The 20,525-nt window shown below is 46.7% G+C and overlaps 1 protein-coding gene across 4 annotated transcripts in view; it reads left to right on the top strand.

Annotated features, from left to right (window-relative positions):
• The first annotated feature begins 1,991 nt into the window (after positions 1 to 1,991).
• Positions 1,992 to 20,525, top strand: part of BASP1 (brain abundant membrane attached signal protein 1) — a 382,331-nt gene continuing 363,797 nt past the window's right edge. For 2 of the 4 annotated variants that reach the window (XM_069620423.1, XM_069620422.1), the window contains exon 1: positions 1,992 to 2,248. In XM_069620423.1, coding sequence (XP_069476524.1) covers positions 2,023 to 2,248 — 226 coding nt within the window. In that variant the 5' untranslated portion in view covers positions 1,992 to 2,022. The remainder of the gene's footprint in view (positions 2,249 to 20,525) is intronic. The other 2 variants (XM_069620424.1, XM_069620425.1) reach the window with 2 other exon arrangements.

Below are 20,525 nucleotides of genomic sequence, written 5' to 3'. Positions count from 1 at the left end.
GCATCTATTACATGTGTTGCCCTACAATATTGACTGTCAACTGTGTAGCTTTTAACCCATTTGTTCACATAAAGTGTGGTAAAAAATACCATTTTAACAGATGATTTAAATATGTCTGTGGGTGAGACGCTGCATATCCTCGTTGGTTGGGGCTCCCTCGCTACTCTGGGCTGCTCCCAGACATTCATGGGAAATATTGACGGCCTTCCAGTTAAAACATCCGTTCGCGCCACTCTCTAGACAAAAAGGATTAGGAGGCATCAATAAAAAGACTATTCTGTAATTGCGTGTGAATTCTTTTGTATAACGCAATGAAAATGTATTTTGTACAGACTACTTATGTTATCCTACATAGAACATGTTTTAGTCATGCTTTCTCGTAAACGTAATGGATGTAGTAGAACCAAAACGTTTGGATAGAAGTGTTTAATGGTAGTCGTTTTACTTCTTCCAGCAGGCGGCGACACGAGACTGCCTAGAAAATGTCTTTCTTTTGTCGATTATATGCCATTGGATTTGGTTTCTGACTCTGCCTACGTTTCCGAGCATATGCGGTCAGACCTGGCTTTCGGTAATTGCGTCACATTTAATGGAGCGAAATCGTCCAATTAGCGAGAAGCTTTGATATGCACGTTTTGCGGTATACGGTTTTCCTCCTGTGTCTGATTTAAAGTGAGCACTTAGTATAACATATATATTAAGACTGGGCTTGGGTCTCCATTAAACTGGGCTGGTCTTTACTGGATTGTTTGTGTGCACTGTAATCTCGGGTATTATTGGACTGTATTGCAGTTTGCCACTCTGCCACCTACAGCATCTGAGTTGAGGTGTTCACGTTACCAAGGAAAACCGTTTTGTTCTCCCTATTTTTAATAACTATTACGATACTCACACAAGTGCATAATATGACTGACCCATCATACATCGCTGTATGCGTCTTTCTTGTGTGTGTGTGCGAGAGGGACTGCCATCAAACCGCACAAGTTATAGTTTCTTGGGAAGAATTCCTGAGGGTTGCTAGCAATTTGTTTTTCGATTATATCCAATGTGTTGCCTGTACTCAACCCACAGAGCTAGTGTCACGATTAGCCCGCGTCGCCCGGGAGGCATGGCGGTGCGGGGGCTGCAATTTGATTATGGTCTTTACGTGCGTCTTTATGGGGCGTTTCTTGGTAAACGCTGATAAGAAAAACACATTAGGAAAACACAGGAAGGGGAATTTGCACACGTATCTTTTAAATGCCCGGTGCGTGGTACATTTCGTGATGGCAGAAGAGATCAATAAGTATTTGCGAATTACACAAAACAATGAAGAAGACGCCGTTGCTTTCCCCTGCGGAGAATCCATGGGTAGACGCCGTTTCCAACGGCCCTGGAAAGATGGAGGTGTGAGGGAGACGGCCCGAATGCTAACCAGGGTCTCCTTCCTTTTAAAATAGGTTCCCTGGGAAAGATCTAGATCTATGTAGCTGAACCTCGTCGCACCGATAGAGTCAGACACGACACGGAGCTGGAGGATGTCTTACTCGCGCCATGTAGTGTCTCGGGTACCCGCCAGTCCCAAGCTAGATTTCCATTGAACCCCGGCAGCAAGAGTGGGACAGATGGGTGACACGCTATCTTTCTCCAAATTCCACAAATCATGTCCCGAAAGATCACAGGTATATGCTTGGCGGTCCTACCATTCCATACCAATTGTGATGCCCGCTGGAGACAGTCCTGGCTGATGGCAGTTTTCCCTGCACGATCAGTGTGCGATGAAGCTGGCCCTGGGCTCACTGAAGAGCCTTCCATCCCCGGCACCACAAAGGCATTTTGGTGTTATATACAGTGCCTCTCCCTCCCGCGAACGAACACTCCCCTCCCCCGAGACTCCCACCGTGTATCTGTCAAGCTATTCAGTCTACATCTTCGGAAGGGGGTAACATGGAGGAGGGGCAGTGTGTACACCCCCCCCCCCCAATATTACTGAAAAATCTGTGAAGGGAGCGCCTTCAGAAAAAGAGAGGGTTGAGCACCCACATGGAGGCATGTGATGTGAAAGATAGAAAAAAAACGCGTTGGTGCAGCCAACGGAACTGCCCACTGCCTGTCAGGGGGAGGGAAGTGGAGGAGAGCGAGGGGGAGGAGAAGTGCAGAGGCAGCGCCGCTTCAGCAGGCTCCATTCTCTCACTCCAGCCACCGAGCAAGGGAGGCAGGCGCCCTAGACTAACGCAACCACAGAGGGGAGCCCGGGTCATCCCAGAAGGTAAGGGGGCGCCAGGGAGCGGAGACGGGAGGCAGAGCCACTCATACGCTGACGGGAAGGGGCCTTTCTGTTGTTCTGATTAAGGCGATGGCGTTTTCAGACCGTTCTTTTTTCTGTTCAATTTCAAACAATTAGAAAAAAACACGCCATTACACCGAGTGGTGAGGTGTATCCCAACCGCGCGGACAACAGGAGAGCGAACTGCTTAAGAAAGGGCGGCGTGGGTGGCAGGTTGTGTTAAAGGGGTGGGGGAAATATGAAGAATACGAAAATGGGTAGTCGGTCTCGAGAAGGACGAGGGTTGGTTTCGCACGTAGCGGGGGGAGGGGGCTGCGGGGCCGACCCAGCCCAGCAAAATGGGGTCCGCGCTGCAAATGGTTGCCTTCTATGCCAAGGGACCTGGGTTGGATGGTTCGATTGTGCGAGGACGGCAGGAAAAGCCCCCTCCCCTTTGTGGGGTTTGTTAGATATCATCCTCGATAGGGCACGAGTTATGCGACGACCGTATGGTTTTGAATTTGCCTGTGTTCTGTTGGAGGCAGGGTTCACTGGAGTTGACGTTCTGTTAGGGTACCCCGCCCTGTGTTGCAAATGCTCCCAGGCCCGCTGAGCTCGCGGGCAGCGACACAAGTGTCAGGAACGTATCCGCACAATTTGGAGTTCAGTTTCGACAAAGCTCCTGACCTGTCTCCTACACAGTCACAGCAGTGCCTATACACCACCTGCCTCCTACACAGTCACTCACAGCAGTGCCTATACGCCGGTGAGAACCAATGTTCAGTTTTTCATGGTATCATTGCAGTGTTAAGCATACATTAGGGAAAGGCTTATTCGTGCCCATTGGTGTTGCTAGGTCTGGAAAAAATCTGGGGCTGTGCTAATGTCGGCACTCGGGGCTAGCTAGCCTTTTTGGTTGTAGCTCCTGGGCTTCTATCCGGGGCTACAACCAAAAGATCCGGGGCTATAGCCCCACGCCCCCCAGCAACGCCTCTGTTCAGGCCCCCACCCCTCAGCAACGCCTCTGTTCGTGCCTGCCCTTAAAACCCTCCCAAATCTGCCATTTGCACACCAACAGTGACTATCTTCTTTTACAAGTAGTACATTTTATCAGTCAGTTTTGTTGTGCTTTCTGTATTTAAGTGCACCTTTTTGAAGGGCCGCCTTTACAACGTATCTTGAGATGTAGACTGTGATAGCTGAAAAAAATATGACCTCGTTTCTTCGAAGAAAGCTGCTTCGTGTAACGGTACAGATGAATGAAGTCTGCCACATCTGTTGGGCGCGAAGGCGCACCCAGCGGCGGAGGTTGGATGCTTCTGACAGAGGCACACTGCAGTGGGAATGAATGGGGAGCCCCTGCAATTACCTATTCCTTTGTCTGTAGCTCGCGCATGCGCGGTAAACTGGGTGTGGGGAGAGGCTGAGGCTGGCTGCAGGGTCTCACGCACTTTCTCTCTCATATTATATTTTCAACCCAATGGTGGACCATGGAGACAAAGCCGAGTAGGGATGCTAGATGCATCATTCTTTGCCATGGGCTCTCATCTTGTTTCTCAATGCAAGAAAGCGGCAGAACTCGTTCGAGCTTCTGGCAGAAGCTTTGTGGCCAGAACACGTATTACAGTGAAGGAGGGGTGCGGGTACTCTGAGATGCATAGCTTCACACGGAAAATGACCCGTGCAGCAAGTATTTTATGTGCCCTTATACTCATTCCCATGTTTCACAATTTGACACCTGGGGTGGTTTAAAACATCCTGCACGCTTGTGAACCGAACAAGGGCCGAAGCTATCCTGATCCCGCTTCCAACAGTAATGAGGCATGAAGGGGGAAGCTGGAAACAACATGGATGTTGTGCATGGGGAGGGAGACAGTAGACGATTGGATCACTTGGACTGAATATTGTTTTAAGATTGTCTAATTCCATTATTCGGTAGGGCCCTCCCCCACTATGAGACAGTTGCACCAAATAAATACTATACCCGACCCCACACACGTTTCCTTGTTCCCTTCCCGTGTCTGCATGTCTTCCTAAACCTGCGTTCTCAGCTGTGCCATTATTCGAGCAGGTAAACCTTTCTGGACACGCCTTATCGCGAAGGCTTGTCATGCCTTTAAAACCCACACTACTATGCTGCTTTTCTTTTGCACGCACCTACAGTATTACTTTATTTAATCGCCCTTGATTTGGCGGCCTGAGCGTCGCCATTATTTATCTTGACCACCAGAAATGTACAACCCCTCATCTCAGGTATTTATTTTGTTCCTTGGGGCCATTGTCTGCCCCTTCCATATCTCATTCACACCTCTTCCTTATAATTCTTTGAGGTGACGCAGTGATTTTAGCCCAGCCAAACGCAGCATACCATGCTATAGTTGCAGGATCTAGAAGCCTTGCCGTGAGGCTGAATTGTTTCGGTTGGGAAAATATTAGTTGACATTTTCTCCACCGAGTATCTATCGCAGCCGCAGTCTATTTTCCTTGGTAAAGGAAGTGACCATAATTGCAGAACATACATTGTAGAAAAAACGTTTGTGTAGGGCAGCATTTACAAAGAATGCCAGAGATTTGACAGACTTCTGTTTTTACAAATGGCCTACACTAACTGAACACTGAACGACGTAGCTTCTTCTTCCTTCCTCTTAAAAATAATGGAACCTGCTTGGGGTGTGTTGCAAACCATAATCGTCGCTTAGTTGAAACCCACTCATTGGGAGTATATTTATACGAGATTGGCTGTGTATGGGAGTTGGTTCTGCAACATACGCTTTGCTTTCCTGGAATTTTACATGTCTGTGAAGACCCTGATCAAGAGTGGGGGCGGGGGGGGGGGGGGTGTTGATGGGGCGGGTCGTCTGTGTATCTATTAACAATTGTGACAACAGCCGAAAGGAAAACCAGGCCTGTGGCTTCTGAAGATATATGCAGGAGGACCATGGTGAACCCTCCCTCCACGCCCCCCTAGTTGTTTGGTTTAATTATTGCTAGATTACTTTTCTTGTAATGCTGTATCATTGGGTCCAAGACATGCTTTGAATATTCAACAGTGGGACCTCCACAAGGCCCCCAAGGAGTGTAAGGGTCTGCCTTTTGCTCCCAAGCTAGTCATTGACCCTAAAATGCCACCACATGTAGAGCTCCTTTCTAGACGTGGCTGAGTGCTGCAAAGTGGTGAGGTGAAGATGAGATTTGTATCATCCCCCTGGCTGATGTGGGTGTGAATTATGAAATGAGTGCGTATGTGGTCCTTTGGATAGCAGCATATCGCTTAGAATTATGAAGGGTTTCTGGCTGACACCTGCCGCCTCTTCATACGAGGACAGTGTAGGGCATGGTTTTCAAGGGAAAGGACCTCCTGTAGCCTGAAACTAGGGGCGTGATATGATATGATCTGATGTGGCATTTATAACGCGCCTTTACACATGTTTCTAGGCGCAACATTGATTGAATCCTGTGTTGACATCCCTGCTGGATTCTGTGTTGGCACTTTTCCGGTATTCTCCAGGCTTCACTCTTCAAATCCACATGCCAGGACCTTTTGAGAAATAAACTTTGCCATCCTCCTGCTTGGAATCTCTTGTTATTTGCATCAGCAGCTTCTCTTGAGAGACGGCTCAACCCAGGGCCTGGGCACAAGACACCAGCTGCATTTAGCCAGGAAGTGATCCACTTAATATAGTGAATATTAAAGATGCCCAAAATACAATTTTAAAGGTGAAAAGTTGGAGCCCAGCCAATGTAATTCAGATATCGATTTCCACAACCAGTGCAGCACACTCATTTGATATCCTCACTTTCTCAAGCACACAAGGCACTATGCATGATGATATTTACATGACTGTTGCGTTCTGCCCCAACCATTCCAAAAACAGTTAAAACAAAAAAAAAGTTTTAATTTGCCTTCACGCAACTGGTAAGCTTACTTGTTTGTTTCTAAGGCGCACCAAACCTGAAGTTAACAGGGCGCAACACATACAAGATTATTTTAGGTTTAGGTTAGAGTGTGCATAGTATCATACAAATCAGGAAAGGAACGTAACATGGGGAATGATGCATATAGACGAAATGGTGAGAGATACATACTTACAAAAAATAGTTGTGAATACAGGTCGGTATACGAGAGTGGTTATCAGCAAATGTTAGTTTTATGGCAAAGTATTATATGCGAAGTAGAATGCATAAAGTCAAATATCATTGGTTCTCAGCTAGTTCAAGGTATTGCGCTGAAGCTGAGGTAGGATTGATCCACTCTAAATGGGAGTGTGTTCCAGATCTGTACAGCTTTGACAGGGAAGCTGCTATCTCCTGATTTTATGTTTTTTTTATAGCTTAAATCTAGGTATGTTGAGGCAGTAGTTGGCAGTTCTAGATGGGCGATTGGAGGATTTCCTGGCTATTCTCTCTGTTAGGCAGCGAGGTGCAGCTTTGTTGAGGCACTTGAAGGTGAGAGAAACTGTTTTAAACAAAATTCTGTCATTGATCTTCAACCAGCGATTTTTCTCTCCTTCGCACAGATATATGCTCTCTATTTGGAATATTTAGAGCAGCTCTAAGAGCATTATTCTGTAAGATTTGAATTTTGTCAAGAATGTACTTAATTGCACCCAGGTAGAGGGCCTTGCAGTAATCCAATTTCAAGAGTATAAGGGCATTAGCTAGGATGCTACAGCTTGATTTGTAGAGGAATGGCCTGCAGGCCCTAATTAGCTTGCAGGTATAGGCTGTAGATGACAACATGGTATTTACATGTTTACTCGAGGTTAGTGTAGAGTCAAGGTAGAAACCTAATGGTTTTACTTCCTTTACAACATTGATTGTATTTCCATCAATGTTGAAGGCAGAGTAGTGGGGTTGAGTTTTTTCAGGTTAGTAGCGGTTCGAAGAATCAAAAGCTCAGTTTTGTCATCATTCAGGCAGAGGCCATGGGCTGCCATCCATGCCTGAATGAGGAGGTACATTTAGTTCACAAAAGCCGTGTCCTTAAGGTAATCCCCCAAAAGGGGTATGAGGATCTGGGTGTCATCTGCATAATTAGTGTAGGCCCAGACTGTACAGTTTGTCGAACAAAGGCTTTGTAAATATGTTGTACATAGTTGGTGATACACATGAGCCTTGTGGTACACCACAGGTTGTCTGAATAGGGCCAGCTGATGCTGACGGTGAGAAGACTCTCATGGTCCTATTATTTAAAAAGGATTGGACCCATACTATTGCGTCCTTAGAAAAGTGAGCCGCCGAGGCAAGATGTTTGCACAAAACGTCATGGTCCACCAAGCCAAAGGCAGCTTGAAAGGTCAAGGAGGACTAACTAGGCCATTTTCCCTTCATCCTTAAACTCATCAATTTGAGTTTTTAAGTCGATTAGTGCCGTTTCGGTGCCATGTTGTGGCCTGAAGCCTGATTGGCGGACACCTAAGAGATGGTTGGTTTCGAGGTATTTCTATACTTGAAGGTACACTACTTTGTCAAGTATTTTAAGTAGGAAAGGCACCGTTGTAATTGGCCTTTAGTTAGTTGGAATAGAGGGGTCCAATTTTTTGTTTTATTATTATTTTTTTTTTAGCAGCGGTAAGTCCCATAACTCTTTTGGGTTGCTTGGGACAGTGTTTGTTGAGAAGGAGGCATTAATCAGTTTAGATATAAATTGCGCTAGGTCTCTAGCTGCATCTTTAATTATCTGAGCAGGGCAGTTGTCGCCCTGGCATTGTGACGGTTTCAAGGTGGAGATACAACTTCAAGAATGGAGACTTTAGAGAATCTGATTTGATCTTGCGTGTTAGGTGAATCATTAGGATTTATAGATTGCGTATCAAAGCTAGGCAATGTAGCTCTCTTATCAGCAATCCTGTTTTGGAGTGATGTTGTTTTATTTGCTAAGGTGTTCTGTATGTTAGTGCACCAGAGTTTGTCCTTGGCAATATTGTCTGTAGGAGGAATAGGTGCTTCCATTTCTTGAAGAATCACAAATAATTCCTTGGTATTGGAACTTGCTCTGGAGATTCTTTATTTGTATAAATCCTTTTTAGTACAGATTAATTCTTTGTTATAGTTGTGTGTGTGTATATAGTTTTCTATGCTTTTTGAGTGGTACTTAATATATGCAGAAATCAAAAGATGTTACCTCCTGCTAAAAAATGTTAGTCCTGCAAAGACCAACCATTATCAAACATCCCGCAAAGGTATGCATCATAAAGAGCAGCCATTTTGTCTATTTTCTGATTATGTTCTAGTAACTTGACGGATACAAGCGGAAGGTCACAGAACTAGGGCTTACTGGACAAAAGTACACTATTCGTGTATCATTTGGTGTTTTGGTGTTGTTGCGCGTCAAACTATTTGGCTCCTATGTTTTCTGGAATCCTGGGATTTTAAACCGCTGCTATTTACACAACTAAAGCAAGATCTGTCTCGCCAATTCGAAATAACATGAAATTAAAAGTGCACTGGGCCTCTGACCTGGTCTATGTATGGTCGCCTTGATGGATAGCATTGTGACAAATACATATGTTTTTGAGGTTATTTACCCTTGGGTAGATGCATCAATCGCCGAAAATACTTTCATTTTAGTTTCCGGAATTGATGTACGATTCACTCAGTGGCTTTTATGTTCAGAAAAGCCTGTTGACATGGGATCCCACTGTGAGGAAATACTTTTTATAAATCTGCATACAATAACGGGGCGTAGCATTTTGTTGCTAGACAATGAGCTGTTTTTGTTAATATGTACATGATCAATGTTGTGGTGGTGGCCCCAGGAATACCGAGGTACACCGACACCACTCCCTGCATGGTGCCCTCCCTTAGTAAAGGACGCGGGCACAGGTTGTAGGGAACGCAGTTTGTCCTCCACCATACTGAACTCCTCCCCTCTTCATCACATCTCTCTTCCTGCATCTCTCTCGTAACACCACTACTGGCACATAACAATGTCGCTAGCTTCACGACTGTGACACCATCTCATTAGTGGGGATCCTGTGGCTATTGTTTAATTGGATCCATCTGAAGTTTGTTCAAGCCAAGGTGGGCATTTTATTTGAGTTTATATGTAACTGAACAGATCATTCCTAGTTGGGCATGTATCATCTTCTTAGCTTTGCGCAATTCCCTCCCCCTCCAAGTTAATTTCAGAAAACGGAACGTTACTCAAACTTGTTTATTAACCAATTGCAGCCTTTTAAGCATGACTCCTTACTTTAATGCTCTGCCCCTAGGATCTCCCACCACCCCCACAATCTCCAAAGCTCAAGCCTTTCTCCTGGAACAAGGAGTAACATACTTGTGTGCTCCTCTTAGTTTACTAAAGGACTTTTTTGTTGGTTTATTTAAAGAGCAGCAAAAGTGGGCGTATTCTTTTTCTCTCTCTCTCTAGAATGCACTTTAATGGCTCTGGCGTCACGACAAGGAACTCCCGATCAGATAATCCGGACACCCGGGTGCTACTACCAGTTCTTGCTCCATGAATTCCAATTTCAACCTTTGGGTGGATGCACTTAACTAATGGATTCCAGAATAATCTATTTGCCATACCTTTCTTAGCCCCTCTGTTGCCCCTTCTTGACTGTCCCTATTTCAACATGCATGTCACTCTTCTTCATGCTGATATGATCTGTTCCAGTCTTTAGCACCCCACTTGCTAGTGTTTAGTGTTTAAGACAAGCAATCAAACAATAAGTGACATGGTTAGATTTTCTTTTATGTTACACATTGACAGACACACTTCAGTTTGTGATTTCTCTTGGAACAACACATGATGTGGCTAGACATCTGCTGGTTAACTGTAACCAGGTTTTTGAGGTGAGAGCACCTGGAGGTTTGTTCCAGATTCTAGATCACTAGTTGAGTGGAGCATGTCAGTCAGTCTGAGTTCAAACGGATAGCGGCTTGTGAACCATTGCCAGAAAGATAACGATTAAACGGAAAGGACCAGGACATCTACCTGTTTTGGGTGGAGAGGTGGCAAAGGGCAAAAGGGGTGTACATGTTTGGGGGCGGATGGCAATGTCCCTCATGCAGCAAATGCTGAGGTGTTTGGCTTCCTCTTTCCTTGTGAGTGATGTACGTGTTCCAACTAAAATATTGAAGAGAGTACTCATAATCTGTATTTCCATTTAGAGAATGACCAGATTGGCGACTGCTGTGGAATTGAGTGGCTCTCCTGCCACCCAGATGCCCCAACCTATTGTGCCATTGTAGAAATCTGAATAAATAAATGCTTATGCGGAATATGGCCTAGTCTCTCTGCATAATCCTACATCATCTGATAATTGTCTTTGTAAATGATGTACTGCAAGACCTGGGCATACATATGACTTGGAATTGCCAAGTGCTTGCGGCAACCATCAAGATATGAATTCCTTTCTCTAGGCAGGTATATGTACAAATGAGTGAGCAATTTCTAAACTGCGAATTGGGCTAAAGAAGTGCTGAAGATTACTATGTACGCTCTCAAAGCAGCGGGGTTGCATATAGAAGTACAATTTTGATCCCATTGTTCAATGTACTGGAAGGAAAGGCATGCACTGGATTTGCTTAACTGTTGTGTAGCCCGTGGTTCGGTCAGTAGGGGCTACATGCTTGCCTGCCTAAGGGAGCACCTAGAAATAAAGATGCAGCTACCATGGTCGTGAAAAACCAGGGTGTGTTTCTCAACCTAGTCTCTGGGGATCCCATACTCCAGTGGCCACGATCCCAACCCTGGGAGTGGATATGCGAGGGAGGATCACCTGGTTTGGGCGTCCTCAGGGAGTGGGAGAGAAGCACCCAATGGTGAGACATGGTGTCCCCCTTTTTTCCAAAACCCATCTAACCCCTAACCCTGTTCATTTTTTGGGAATCTACCACTCCCCTAATGTTTCCCCACTTTGGCTTGACAAAAGTACTGCACAAGGAAGATGAAGAATGAGGTCTGAAGGATTACCTCCTCTGACTTGCATTGGCCCTGTCCCTGTAATGAGGCCAGGCAGAGTCGGGCACGTTGCTCTAATAATGTACTATAATAATGCCACTTAAGACTCACTGTGAAAATAAAAGGTGGCGCGCACAGGCACACTTTGACCGATGCTGGGTACGAGAAGGAATGGCTCTTCTGATGCTGATGCAAACCAGGCGGTAGGAGAAGGATGGCCAATGGGCTGATCAACAGTAGAGCAGATCAAGACAAAGCCAGGGCAGATTTCCAAACTTACAGGAAGCTGCAAGTGTTTGAAAAGCAGAGCCGAGTGAGCAGAGGAAAAAACCTTTAAGGTGCCAGGAAACCGCGCAGGACCCTTCCAGGTGAACAGCAACATTTGCGGGGGGGGGGAGCCGAGGAGGCATTGGTAACAGCCTTGAGCTGTGGGAAAAAGAAGTAGGAAACTCATTTACACAACCAGGGAGTTATCGAGTGCAACACAAATCCGGTTGATGTTAAAGGGAAAGTGACTGTGATTTGAAGGTTGCGCGTGTGCTGATGAAACACAAATTAAGAGAATTGTTAAAAGAAAAGGATACTAAGTAGGAGAGTGGTCATGCAAGAGGAATTCACACATTCTAAAGGCTCTGTGAAATGTTATGAACTTTTGAAAGCTATTACAAGCAGAGATCAAAGGAAAGAAAGTTGAATAAGAGGAACATGAAATATGCCAATAGGGCAAAATGTCATGATGCCTACCCCCGGGGAACCAGACCAGGTCCAGCAACCCCGAAAGCAGGCATCACGTTATTTTGAGCAAGCCCAAAAACCCCTGCTAGGGGCTGTTTGGGTGCGGTCCCGGCGCCAGGCTCATATGGAGAGTCAGCCCTGGCACCATAGGCGCCATGCTCATAGAGTGGAACTTACCTGATGCAGACCATGCTGCAAGCTTACCTGATGCAGACCATGCTGCAGAGCTCCAAGCCAAATGAGGCTTGGAAGGGACTATTTTACCCAGGGACTATTTTTTTTTACTCGGATGGGGCTGGGGAGGAATACTTACCTGGGACTACTTGGGAGGCTATTTAAAACACGCCCAAAGAGCAGAACACGCTTTGCGTTATTCTGCATCCAGCAGCGTGACGCTCACCGTGTCTGCAAGCCTGCATCCAGTCTTCTGCCATGCCCGCCTCGAGTCTGCAGCTCCTAGAAAAAGGAAGGAACAGAAGGAGAAAAGGATAGAATAAGAGCAAAACCTTTGATCCTTACCTGAATTCCGGATCCACCGTGCCTTCGAGCTGGAAGAAAGAAGCATTTTACGCGCACCGCCTCGCCTGCTGCAGCGCCGCGCTGAACTCACCGGCCTTCGCAGCATCTTCACGATCCACCGCATCCTTCTGCACATTCCCGCCGCACTCTGGCACCTAAGGGGAACACAAGAACAGCAAAGGTGAGCCAAGGGAATAAACAGAGGCAATAGTAACTACCTCCATAGACTTACCTGATTACCGCCGGGGGTACTATTCCTCTTCACGGGTCGGCGCAGTCTCCTTTGCATCCTCGCCGTACCCCAGCCCCTAAGGGGGAAATAAAGGACAACAAGGTGGGACAAACAAGGGGAATTCTTCTCACCGCAATAGACATACCTAATTTTACCGCCGGAGGCATTATTCCCCGAACTTCATATTTTCTCTCCACACCTGAATAAGGGAGCAAGCAACAGGTTACATTCTGGCCTTATTTTATTGAACTGTGTAGGATAAGCCGAATCCTTACCTGAACTTCGTCATCTACCACGAGGAACTCTTTGCTGGGTTCAAGCTGCAAACTGCAAGGAATCGGACAAGAGTGAAAGTCAGACATGTGAGCTCTTAAGAACTACATACATTTCGGAGTCAATATTGTTCTGGAACTTGCCAATTCCTTCGAGCCAGTGAAGCAACTGGTTATCAACGCGCCCCTGCGCTCAATACAGGATGGAGAGCTCATCTTTTCAAACCATCAGGTGAGACTATAAGCGGGAACATGAAAGGTGATCTGTGGGGAGAACAGCAGGGGTGGGGGGATTTACGCTCAACTCCACGGGTGGTTAATTCCCTTTCTCCATTTGCAGAAGAATATTCCTAAGGGCCAAGCAAACGAAGCTAGGTGGGCCAGTCCAGTCCGTCATCTCGGCCCTACGCGTCACATTGGTGGAGACCGCAGCTGTCCAGTTCAGATCGACGCCTCTGTGGGAGCCAGGTGAGCGTAACACAAAATAAAATCTAAGAATTTTGGGAAAAGGCCACGAAGGCAAGCGAAAGAGAAAAAAAAAGAACTACAAGTACCAAAAGGTATTGAAGTAATATTGAAAGAGAGGTCGAAGTTGTCATGCAGAGATCTATGTAAATTCCTTGCAGTTTTGAATGTCTTTGATGGTGAAATATATCTTGGCTACATTGTGGGGAAGGGAACCTTCCCGAAGAACATGATGGGCTCGAGCCCAGCAGAGGGTTGCCTGTGCAGGACTGAGAGAAATTGAGAGCATATGAACTGAGTATTCATGGCAAGGCGGTTGAAGCCTAAGGAAGTGATTGAACTACCAGAAGTTGAAACCCTAAGATTGAACTGTTGAACTGTACCAGTAAGCCAAAGTGTGCAAGACTGATTGGACTGTGCTAGCCACCTATCCTTTGTTTATTAGGAGACGCTTTTAGACCCTGTGGGGTTGATCCTGTGGAAGGGAGTTGGTACTGAAGCCATTCTGACCTTTCATTTTGAGACACTATTTTTCTTGTATTCCTGTAACATGTTTGTTATCTTGAGAAGGGCAAGGATCGTTTTTCTTGGTATAGGCCTTTTTATTCTGACCAGACTGACTTGGACATATTTGTTATTGTTTAATGGTTGAGATTACTGCCATTTTAGAGTTAGGGCCAGTTAGGAATTCTACCACCCCAACCAAATTTGTAAATAAAGGTTTTTGAAACTTGTATCCCAAGTCTGTGTCTACTGCTCGATACCATGCCTTCCTCACAGTAATACGTGTTTTTATTAAATGTGCAGTGTGTTTTCTTTGTGTGTGTGTGTGTGCTGTGTATGTGTTTGGGTTAAACCATCAAGCCTACCATGGGGCTGGATGGCATGTTTAAAAGAAAGTGAAGAAAAAAACAATGGAACAGAACTCCGCTGTCCAGGAATCGGCTGGGCAGGGGGGAAAAGAATCCAATAGGATTTAAAAAAAAAAAAAAAAAAAAAACTGAGAACAGGCCATGGTGGTAATAACTTGTAGTGTCCCCTGTTGCCAGGGGGTTGCAGCCTGAAGTTAAAATGGCTGTAAGCATTGTGATAAAAGCGGTGGCATCTCTAGAGCACAGGGACACACCGGGAAGTAATGATGGTGGCACGGGCAGCACCGGTGACATGGGGCGGCCTCCGTGCTCACTGGGTCACCCTGAGGATTTTGAAAATGCCGCAGGGGCGGTGGAGAGTTCAGGTGACATTCAAGCCAATGGGCCAGCTTGAAGAAGGCAAACAGCCCGTGGGGTGTCAGTAACTGCGAACGGACCCCCAGAAGACCCAAAGAAGCACATGACTGTGTGTTGACTGAGAATGGCCCCCATGTGGTGGACGGAGGCACCCTGAAGTGAAGAGAGGCCTGGCTCTCGTCAGCATGGGGACAGACCCCGAGCCAGCTATGCAGCCAGCCTACAAGGACCCACCCTTGAAGGTACTACGATTGGGGTGGAATATCTGCAGCAGCCCCCCACCCGCCCCCGCCGCTCCCATTGTGGCATAGAGCTATGTGTGTTTTCTTTATGCTGTATGTTAAAAAACAAATATGTAGTTGTATGTATATATCTACTGTTAAGTAGGTAGTAGGTGGTTTTAGTGGGAATGTTTATGTAGGTTTAAAAGCCAAGTAGGGGTAGGATGTTGAAAATAGTAAAAAAGGAGGGGAGGTACCCTGGCGTTAGGATCACCCATAGAGGCCATCCTCTGGCCTCACGCTCTCTGGGTAGTACCTGCATCAGACTCACTCTAAGGGCCCCCAAGATCCCTCTAAGGAAGGGTGAGCTGAGGAAGCGTGTCACCATTTAGTTGGTGCTCACACCAGGGGAATCCTAGAGAGCGAGGGGGGAGTTAAAGGTGTATGTGTTTTCTATAAAAAAATTAAGGGTCCTATTGGGATACCTAGAAAATTCACTCGGGTGTCTGGGTTTAGTTAGCCATTTAAGAACTTTAGCCCATGTCCAGTTAACAGATTTGGCAGGTGCAGCGCCACTCCCTACCATGGGGATTTTCCCTGACCTAGACCAGGAAAGTATGCTCCCGGGTTTGGGATGGAAAATGGGGGGGGGGGGCTACAGTTGTACTGATGACCAAGCCATATAATTGAAGAGTTGATCCTGGAATGTCTCCCTGTTTGAAGTACTTTGGCCTTATTCACTAGCATTTATAAGCTTATTTAAGAATTCAGAGTTATGCAATCTGCAAAAGCTCTCCAGTGCCATTATTAAAAGAAAAATATTTTGGTGGCTAAATTCTAGCATCCTCTGATGTCTGTGTTTCGAGCAGGTGCTCCCGGTATTGTAACTCATTCTTTTCAAGTTGGCTCAGGATAAAGTTGCTTGCAAACAAAGTTGGGAATCCCAGTGCTAAGGACAATGACGTGGGATTGTGTCCTAATCACGGCTGAGCCATAAGGTTTATAGTACTGCAAACGGTTCCCCTCGGTGAGAGCTTAATGCTGTAATTGGACCCATGGGAAATGTAATTATTGTTCGCACCGTGCTTTCCCAGGTGTTTTCCCCCCATTTGCTGCTTCAGTTTAGTGTTTCATACTTGTTACCTGACACACATTCACTTTTTCATGGAGAGAGAATGCCCTGTAGTGTTTGCAACGTTGCTGGCTTAGAATAATGGGTTTTAGAGCACACCTTTTAGAAAAATTGTGTAAAAAGCCAAACAGTTGTTAACTCATGAATAGATGCAAGTCCCCAAAAGTGCACAGGAGCATTTCTCCAATACATTTTCATGATGCCTTTTCGCTCAATATGTGCCAGTATAAAACATTCACACTGGCTGTGCCCATAAATTGCCATGCTGACTGCACCATTATAGCCATCATGTTTGCTTTGCGCATAATGCCATTAATGATACTATAGGAAAACATTTTCATGGTTGTTCTACCAATATATGGCAGTGTTCCAGCAGTAAGAACATACTGCAGTTGGCTTTACCATTAAGCATTCATGCCAAGTATGAAAACATATCCAAACTGGTTGTATTAAAATGCCAGTCAAGTTACATAACACTTATCATGCTTGCTTTATCAAAGATGCCCAATAGAAAATGTCACACCGCAATAAGAAATGACTGGACAGGTTGCTTTGAAATGCCAGTCAAGCTACATAATAACACTTATGCTTATTTTACCAAAGATGCCTAATACAAAATGTCATGCCACAGTAAAAATAATACCACTGATCCTGCTTGCTTTATCAAAGATTCCCAATAGAAAATGTCACACCTCAGTTAGAAATGGCTAGACTGGTTGCATAAAAAATGTCAGACTTGCTTTGTAATACTTAACATGTTTGCTTTGCCAAATAAGAAATGGCTAGAGTGGCTGCATTGAAATGCCTGTCTAGCTACCTATTAACATGTATCATTCTTGCTTCATAAACCATTCCCAGTAAAGAATGCAATTGCTGCTCCATTGTGCGCCACCACCTTGCACTCGCCGACCTCGGTCCTGGGCCCAGCCACTCTGCACTTGCACTGCCTCGCTGGCAACCCCTGCACTGCAGGACTGTCTCTGTATCCCTACAGCCCCCGTTCCCAGCACTTGTCTGCACTTACCTTGCACTTGCCACCAGCTGGCCCTATTCATTTTATTATATATACTTACCTTGTACTGCACTTGCCCCCTCCCCTCCCCTTGCGCTTTCTCCCTTCCCCCTTCCCCTGCACTTGCGCAATCTGAATGACACCTGGCCTAGTAGGATTGTTGTCTGTCTTCCCCCCGTTACCCCCTCCCTGCTTCGTCGCGCCTTGAAACACTTGAAACGCTTGTGTATAGGCGCGTTACAAATGTCATATCAGACATAATCACATGAATGATAATCAATGATGAATGCGATTATTTGTGATTGCGAGGTGCCGGGGGCCCCAGGGGGCAGATGTGTGTCAGGAGCTGGGGTCCCAGGGTACAGCTATGGCATTTTTTTATTGAGCATGGATGCCAAGGAAAAACTGCCATGCATACCCCCTGAGGGTGCGAGTGCCTCAGTCACACAATAATTGTGTGCGTATGAGGTGCTGGGGGGACCAGGAATGGTATTATTTACTGGGCAACTATCAGATGCCCATTAATGGCATTCTTTCCCTCATTGCCCTCCAGCGCCTCACATGCACAGATAATCAAATGTGTGTACATGCAAGGCACTGGGGGATATCAGGGGTAAGGCTTAACATTGCATGTGAGCCGCTATGACTCCCAGAAGACAGGGTTTGCTTTCTATACTGGGCACACCCAGTAAAAAATGCCATGCCTGCCCCCTGGGCCCAAGTACCTCACATGCACACGATTAATGTGATTGTGTGTATACGAGATGCTGGGGGCCATCAGGCATGTTTTTTTTTCCTGGACATGGATGCCCAAAACAAAAAAAAAATTGCATGTATGTCCCCTGGGCCCGAGCTCCTCACACACGCACATAATCAGTGTGATTATGTGTGTATGCGGGGTGCCCCGTGGGCAGACTTGGTATCTTTGACTACACATCTATAATAGATGTCCAGTAAAAGAAAATGCTGTACCTGCTGTAAAGACTGGTAGGGGGTGTCTGTACTTCCACTCTCTATATGGTAGAGGAGAGGCACAGAGGACCCCAGCCAAGATTCTCTATTGGTAACGTAGTCGAGCAATCAAGGCCTAGCTTCTCAGGAGGTGATGCGGGCTGGCAGTGTAGTCCCCGAACCCCCACAAAGGAATGTCCACACACTGTATTACTGAAAACAGTCTTTATATAATTAATATTCAAAGGTATGTACACGATCACAATAACGCACTTTGTACTCGGAAATCAACAATGATAAATATATACAATTCTAAAGTGGTACCACCAATGTTATCAAATCTCATTAAAGTGCATCAACTGTATGGTTAAAATGTCACACAGATCAATAACGAGGAAACCAGCAATAGAGGTAGGAAGGAACGTAAGATGGTTGGAACAATAGGCAGAATTCTGACCCCTACCCTTAGGCACAGTTCTGTGTGGAGATACCCCCCCCCCACACCTGGGCAACCTGTAAATAAAGATATATAGCACAAGCCCAGTCCATATATTGTTCAATAGTCTTATTTTCTCCTATTAAGGTTTTACCCCCCCAGTGTACCTGGTGGAGTAGAGTTCTCCGAATGATGCGACGACCGAACTTTCTTGAGTGACTCCCTTTAAAGCAGGAGCCACGGATCGTCGAGAGGCGTCGAGGAACACAGCGTTCGGTGTCGGGGAATCGACGGCCCTTCTTGAGTGCCCTCCCTTTAAGGCAGGAGTCACGGGTCGTCGAACGTCCGACGGAGCACAGGTTGAACTACGGCGGTGAAGTGGCAGCTTCGTTCCTAGCGGTGCTCGTCGACGACGGAGCGTTGGTGTCCTGAAAGGAAGAGGCGTGCGGGGCACCTCGGTGACGATAGTTCTGGACCGCAAAGAGATGATTAAGAACTGTGGCCCAGCAAGGGCGTCGAGCCGTTGGTGTCTCTGTGGTCGTTAGGTGGCCGGAAACCCTCCGGCGGATGCTCCTCAGCGTGTTGACGGTCGGGCCTTTTCCAGCGGGATAAAGCGGGCGACGATGCAGACGAGAGCGTCCGATGATCAAATGAAGTTCTCAGGCAAACTGGAGCACGGCGGCTCCGGCCAGCGACGGCGGTCGTCGACGGTGGCAGACAACAGTCCGGGTGCTTCTCCTTGGGATTCCGCAGCAGTCCCCATCTCGGGTCGGCAGCCTGTCGTAGGTCTGTCTACCAGGGAGCTTTGGCAAAGATCAGCTGGTGCACGATGGTCCCTCGTAGCTCGGGAAGAGGGCGTCTTACCAGGTCCTCTCTGGGTCAGTCCTTGGAGACACATCAGTTTTCAGATTGTGAAGGAGAGCAACAGCAATTCTTCTCTTCGAGCAGGGCTTCAAGGTCAAGCTTCAGTTACTCCAGTTACTCGTAGTGGACTTCAGCTTCTGAACATGATTCCTAGCAGTGACCGGTCCCCAGATATACTGTTGATCTCCCATTCATTCCGCTGGGTCACACTCAAGCATTCAATCACGACTAAGGGCATTCATGCAGGCAGGCAGCCAATCAGGCACATGAGGTATTCAGGCCATTCACTTCTCTCCAGACACTCACAACAAGTTATGTGTATTGGGACAAGTACCGAGCCATTCAACACTCCCAACTGCATTCATACCGGTTTCGGGCAGGGCTGTCTCAGTCATTGTGTCAACCACCAGATACTAGACATTCACAACACAGAATGTATATTCGTCACTCACTCTATTCACCCGGGTCCCACCCACAGGAGGTACCCACAACATACATCACTGGGAAGGCTCCAGCTAGTCTGGCCGGGCCTTCACAACAACACCATATATGGCACTTCCATCCAACAGCCAGTCAGGGGGAAGGGACAGAGTCAGGGCTTCCCAGGACTTTGGGAAAACAAGGTAATAGGTAATAGAAAGCAAGAGGCCACAGGGGCCATTTTGTTTTCCATCAGGAATCAACTGATCCCAATGGCAGGGCCGGGGTATCCCAAAATGGAGGATACTCCGCGCACCTGTCAAATTCAGCATGGAGCTGCCACCAGCACATACCCTGCTCTGCGGGCCACCCACAGGTGCCCAAAAACATACTAGGGGCACAGGGTTGTACCTCCATCCATGGGTGCCATAAGGGTATCCCACGGGTCCGTTCACCAAACCAAAAGAGAGAGCTGCACCGCCAGGAGTCTCACATTAACTCCTGCGCAGAAAACACGACACAACACATGATAAAAAGCAGTAAAGGACAAGGATACGGAGGCCCTGTCCCTCCGATGCATTTCCAGCATCACACCTGCCCACTGGGTCCCACAGCAAGACAGACACACACACACACACACACCCTCCTCCCCCCACAACCCTCCCACACTCCCTTGGGATGATATTTTTTTTACTAGACATCTATCTTAGATGTCCAGTAAAAAAGCAATACCACCCCTGTCCCCTGGGCCCCACAGCTCCCCAGGCGGAGAGCTGATTTTGGCCGGTGGGGAGGGGGCTTGTGCAAAATGCCTTTTTTGTACAAGCCTCCTACCCCCACTTGCCAAAATCAGCTTGGACCAGCACAAACTAACAGACACACTT

This window comes from Ambystoma mexicanum, chromosome 5q (genome assembly GCF_040938575.1).
Source record: "Ambystoma mexicanum isolate Mex_15411 chromosome 5q, UKY_AmexF1_1, whole genome shotgun sequence".
NCBI classification, from domain to species: Eukaryota; Metazoa; Chordata; class Amphibia; order Caudata; family Ambystomatidae; genus Ambystoma; species Ambystoma mexicanum.
The sequence above is the reverse complement of the archived record's forward strand: the minus strand, read 5'-3'. Positions and strand labels throughout refer to the sequence as shown.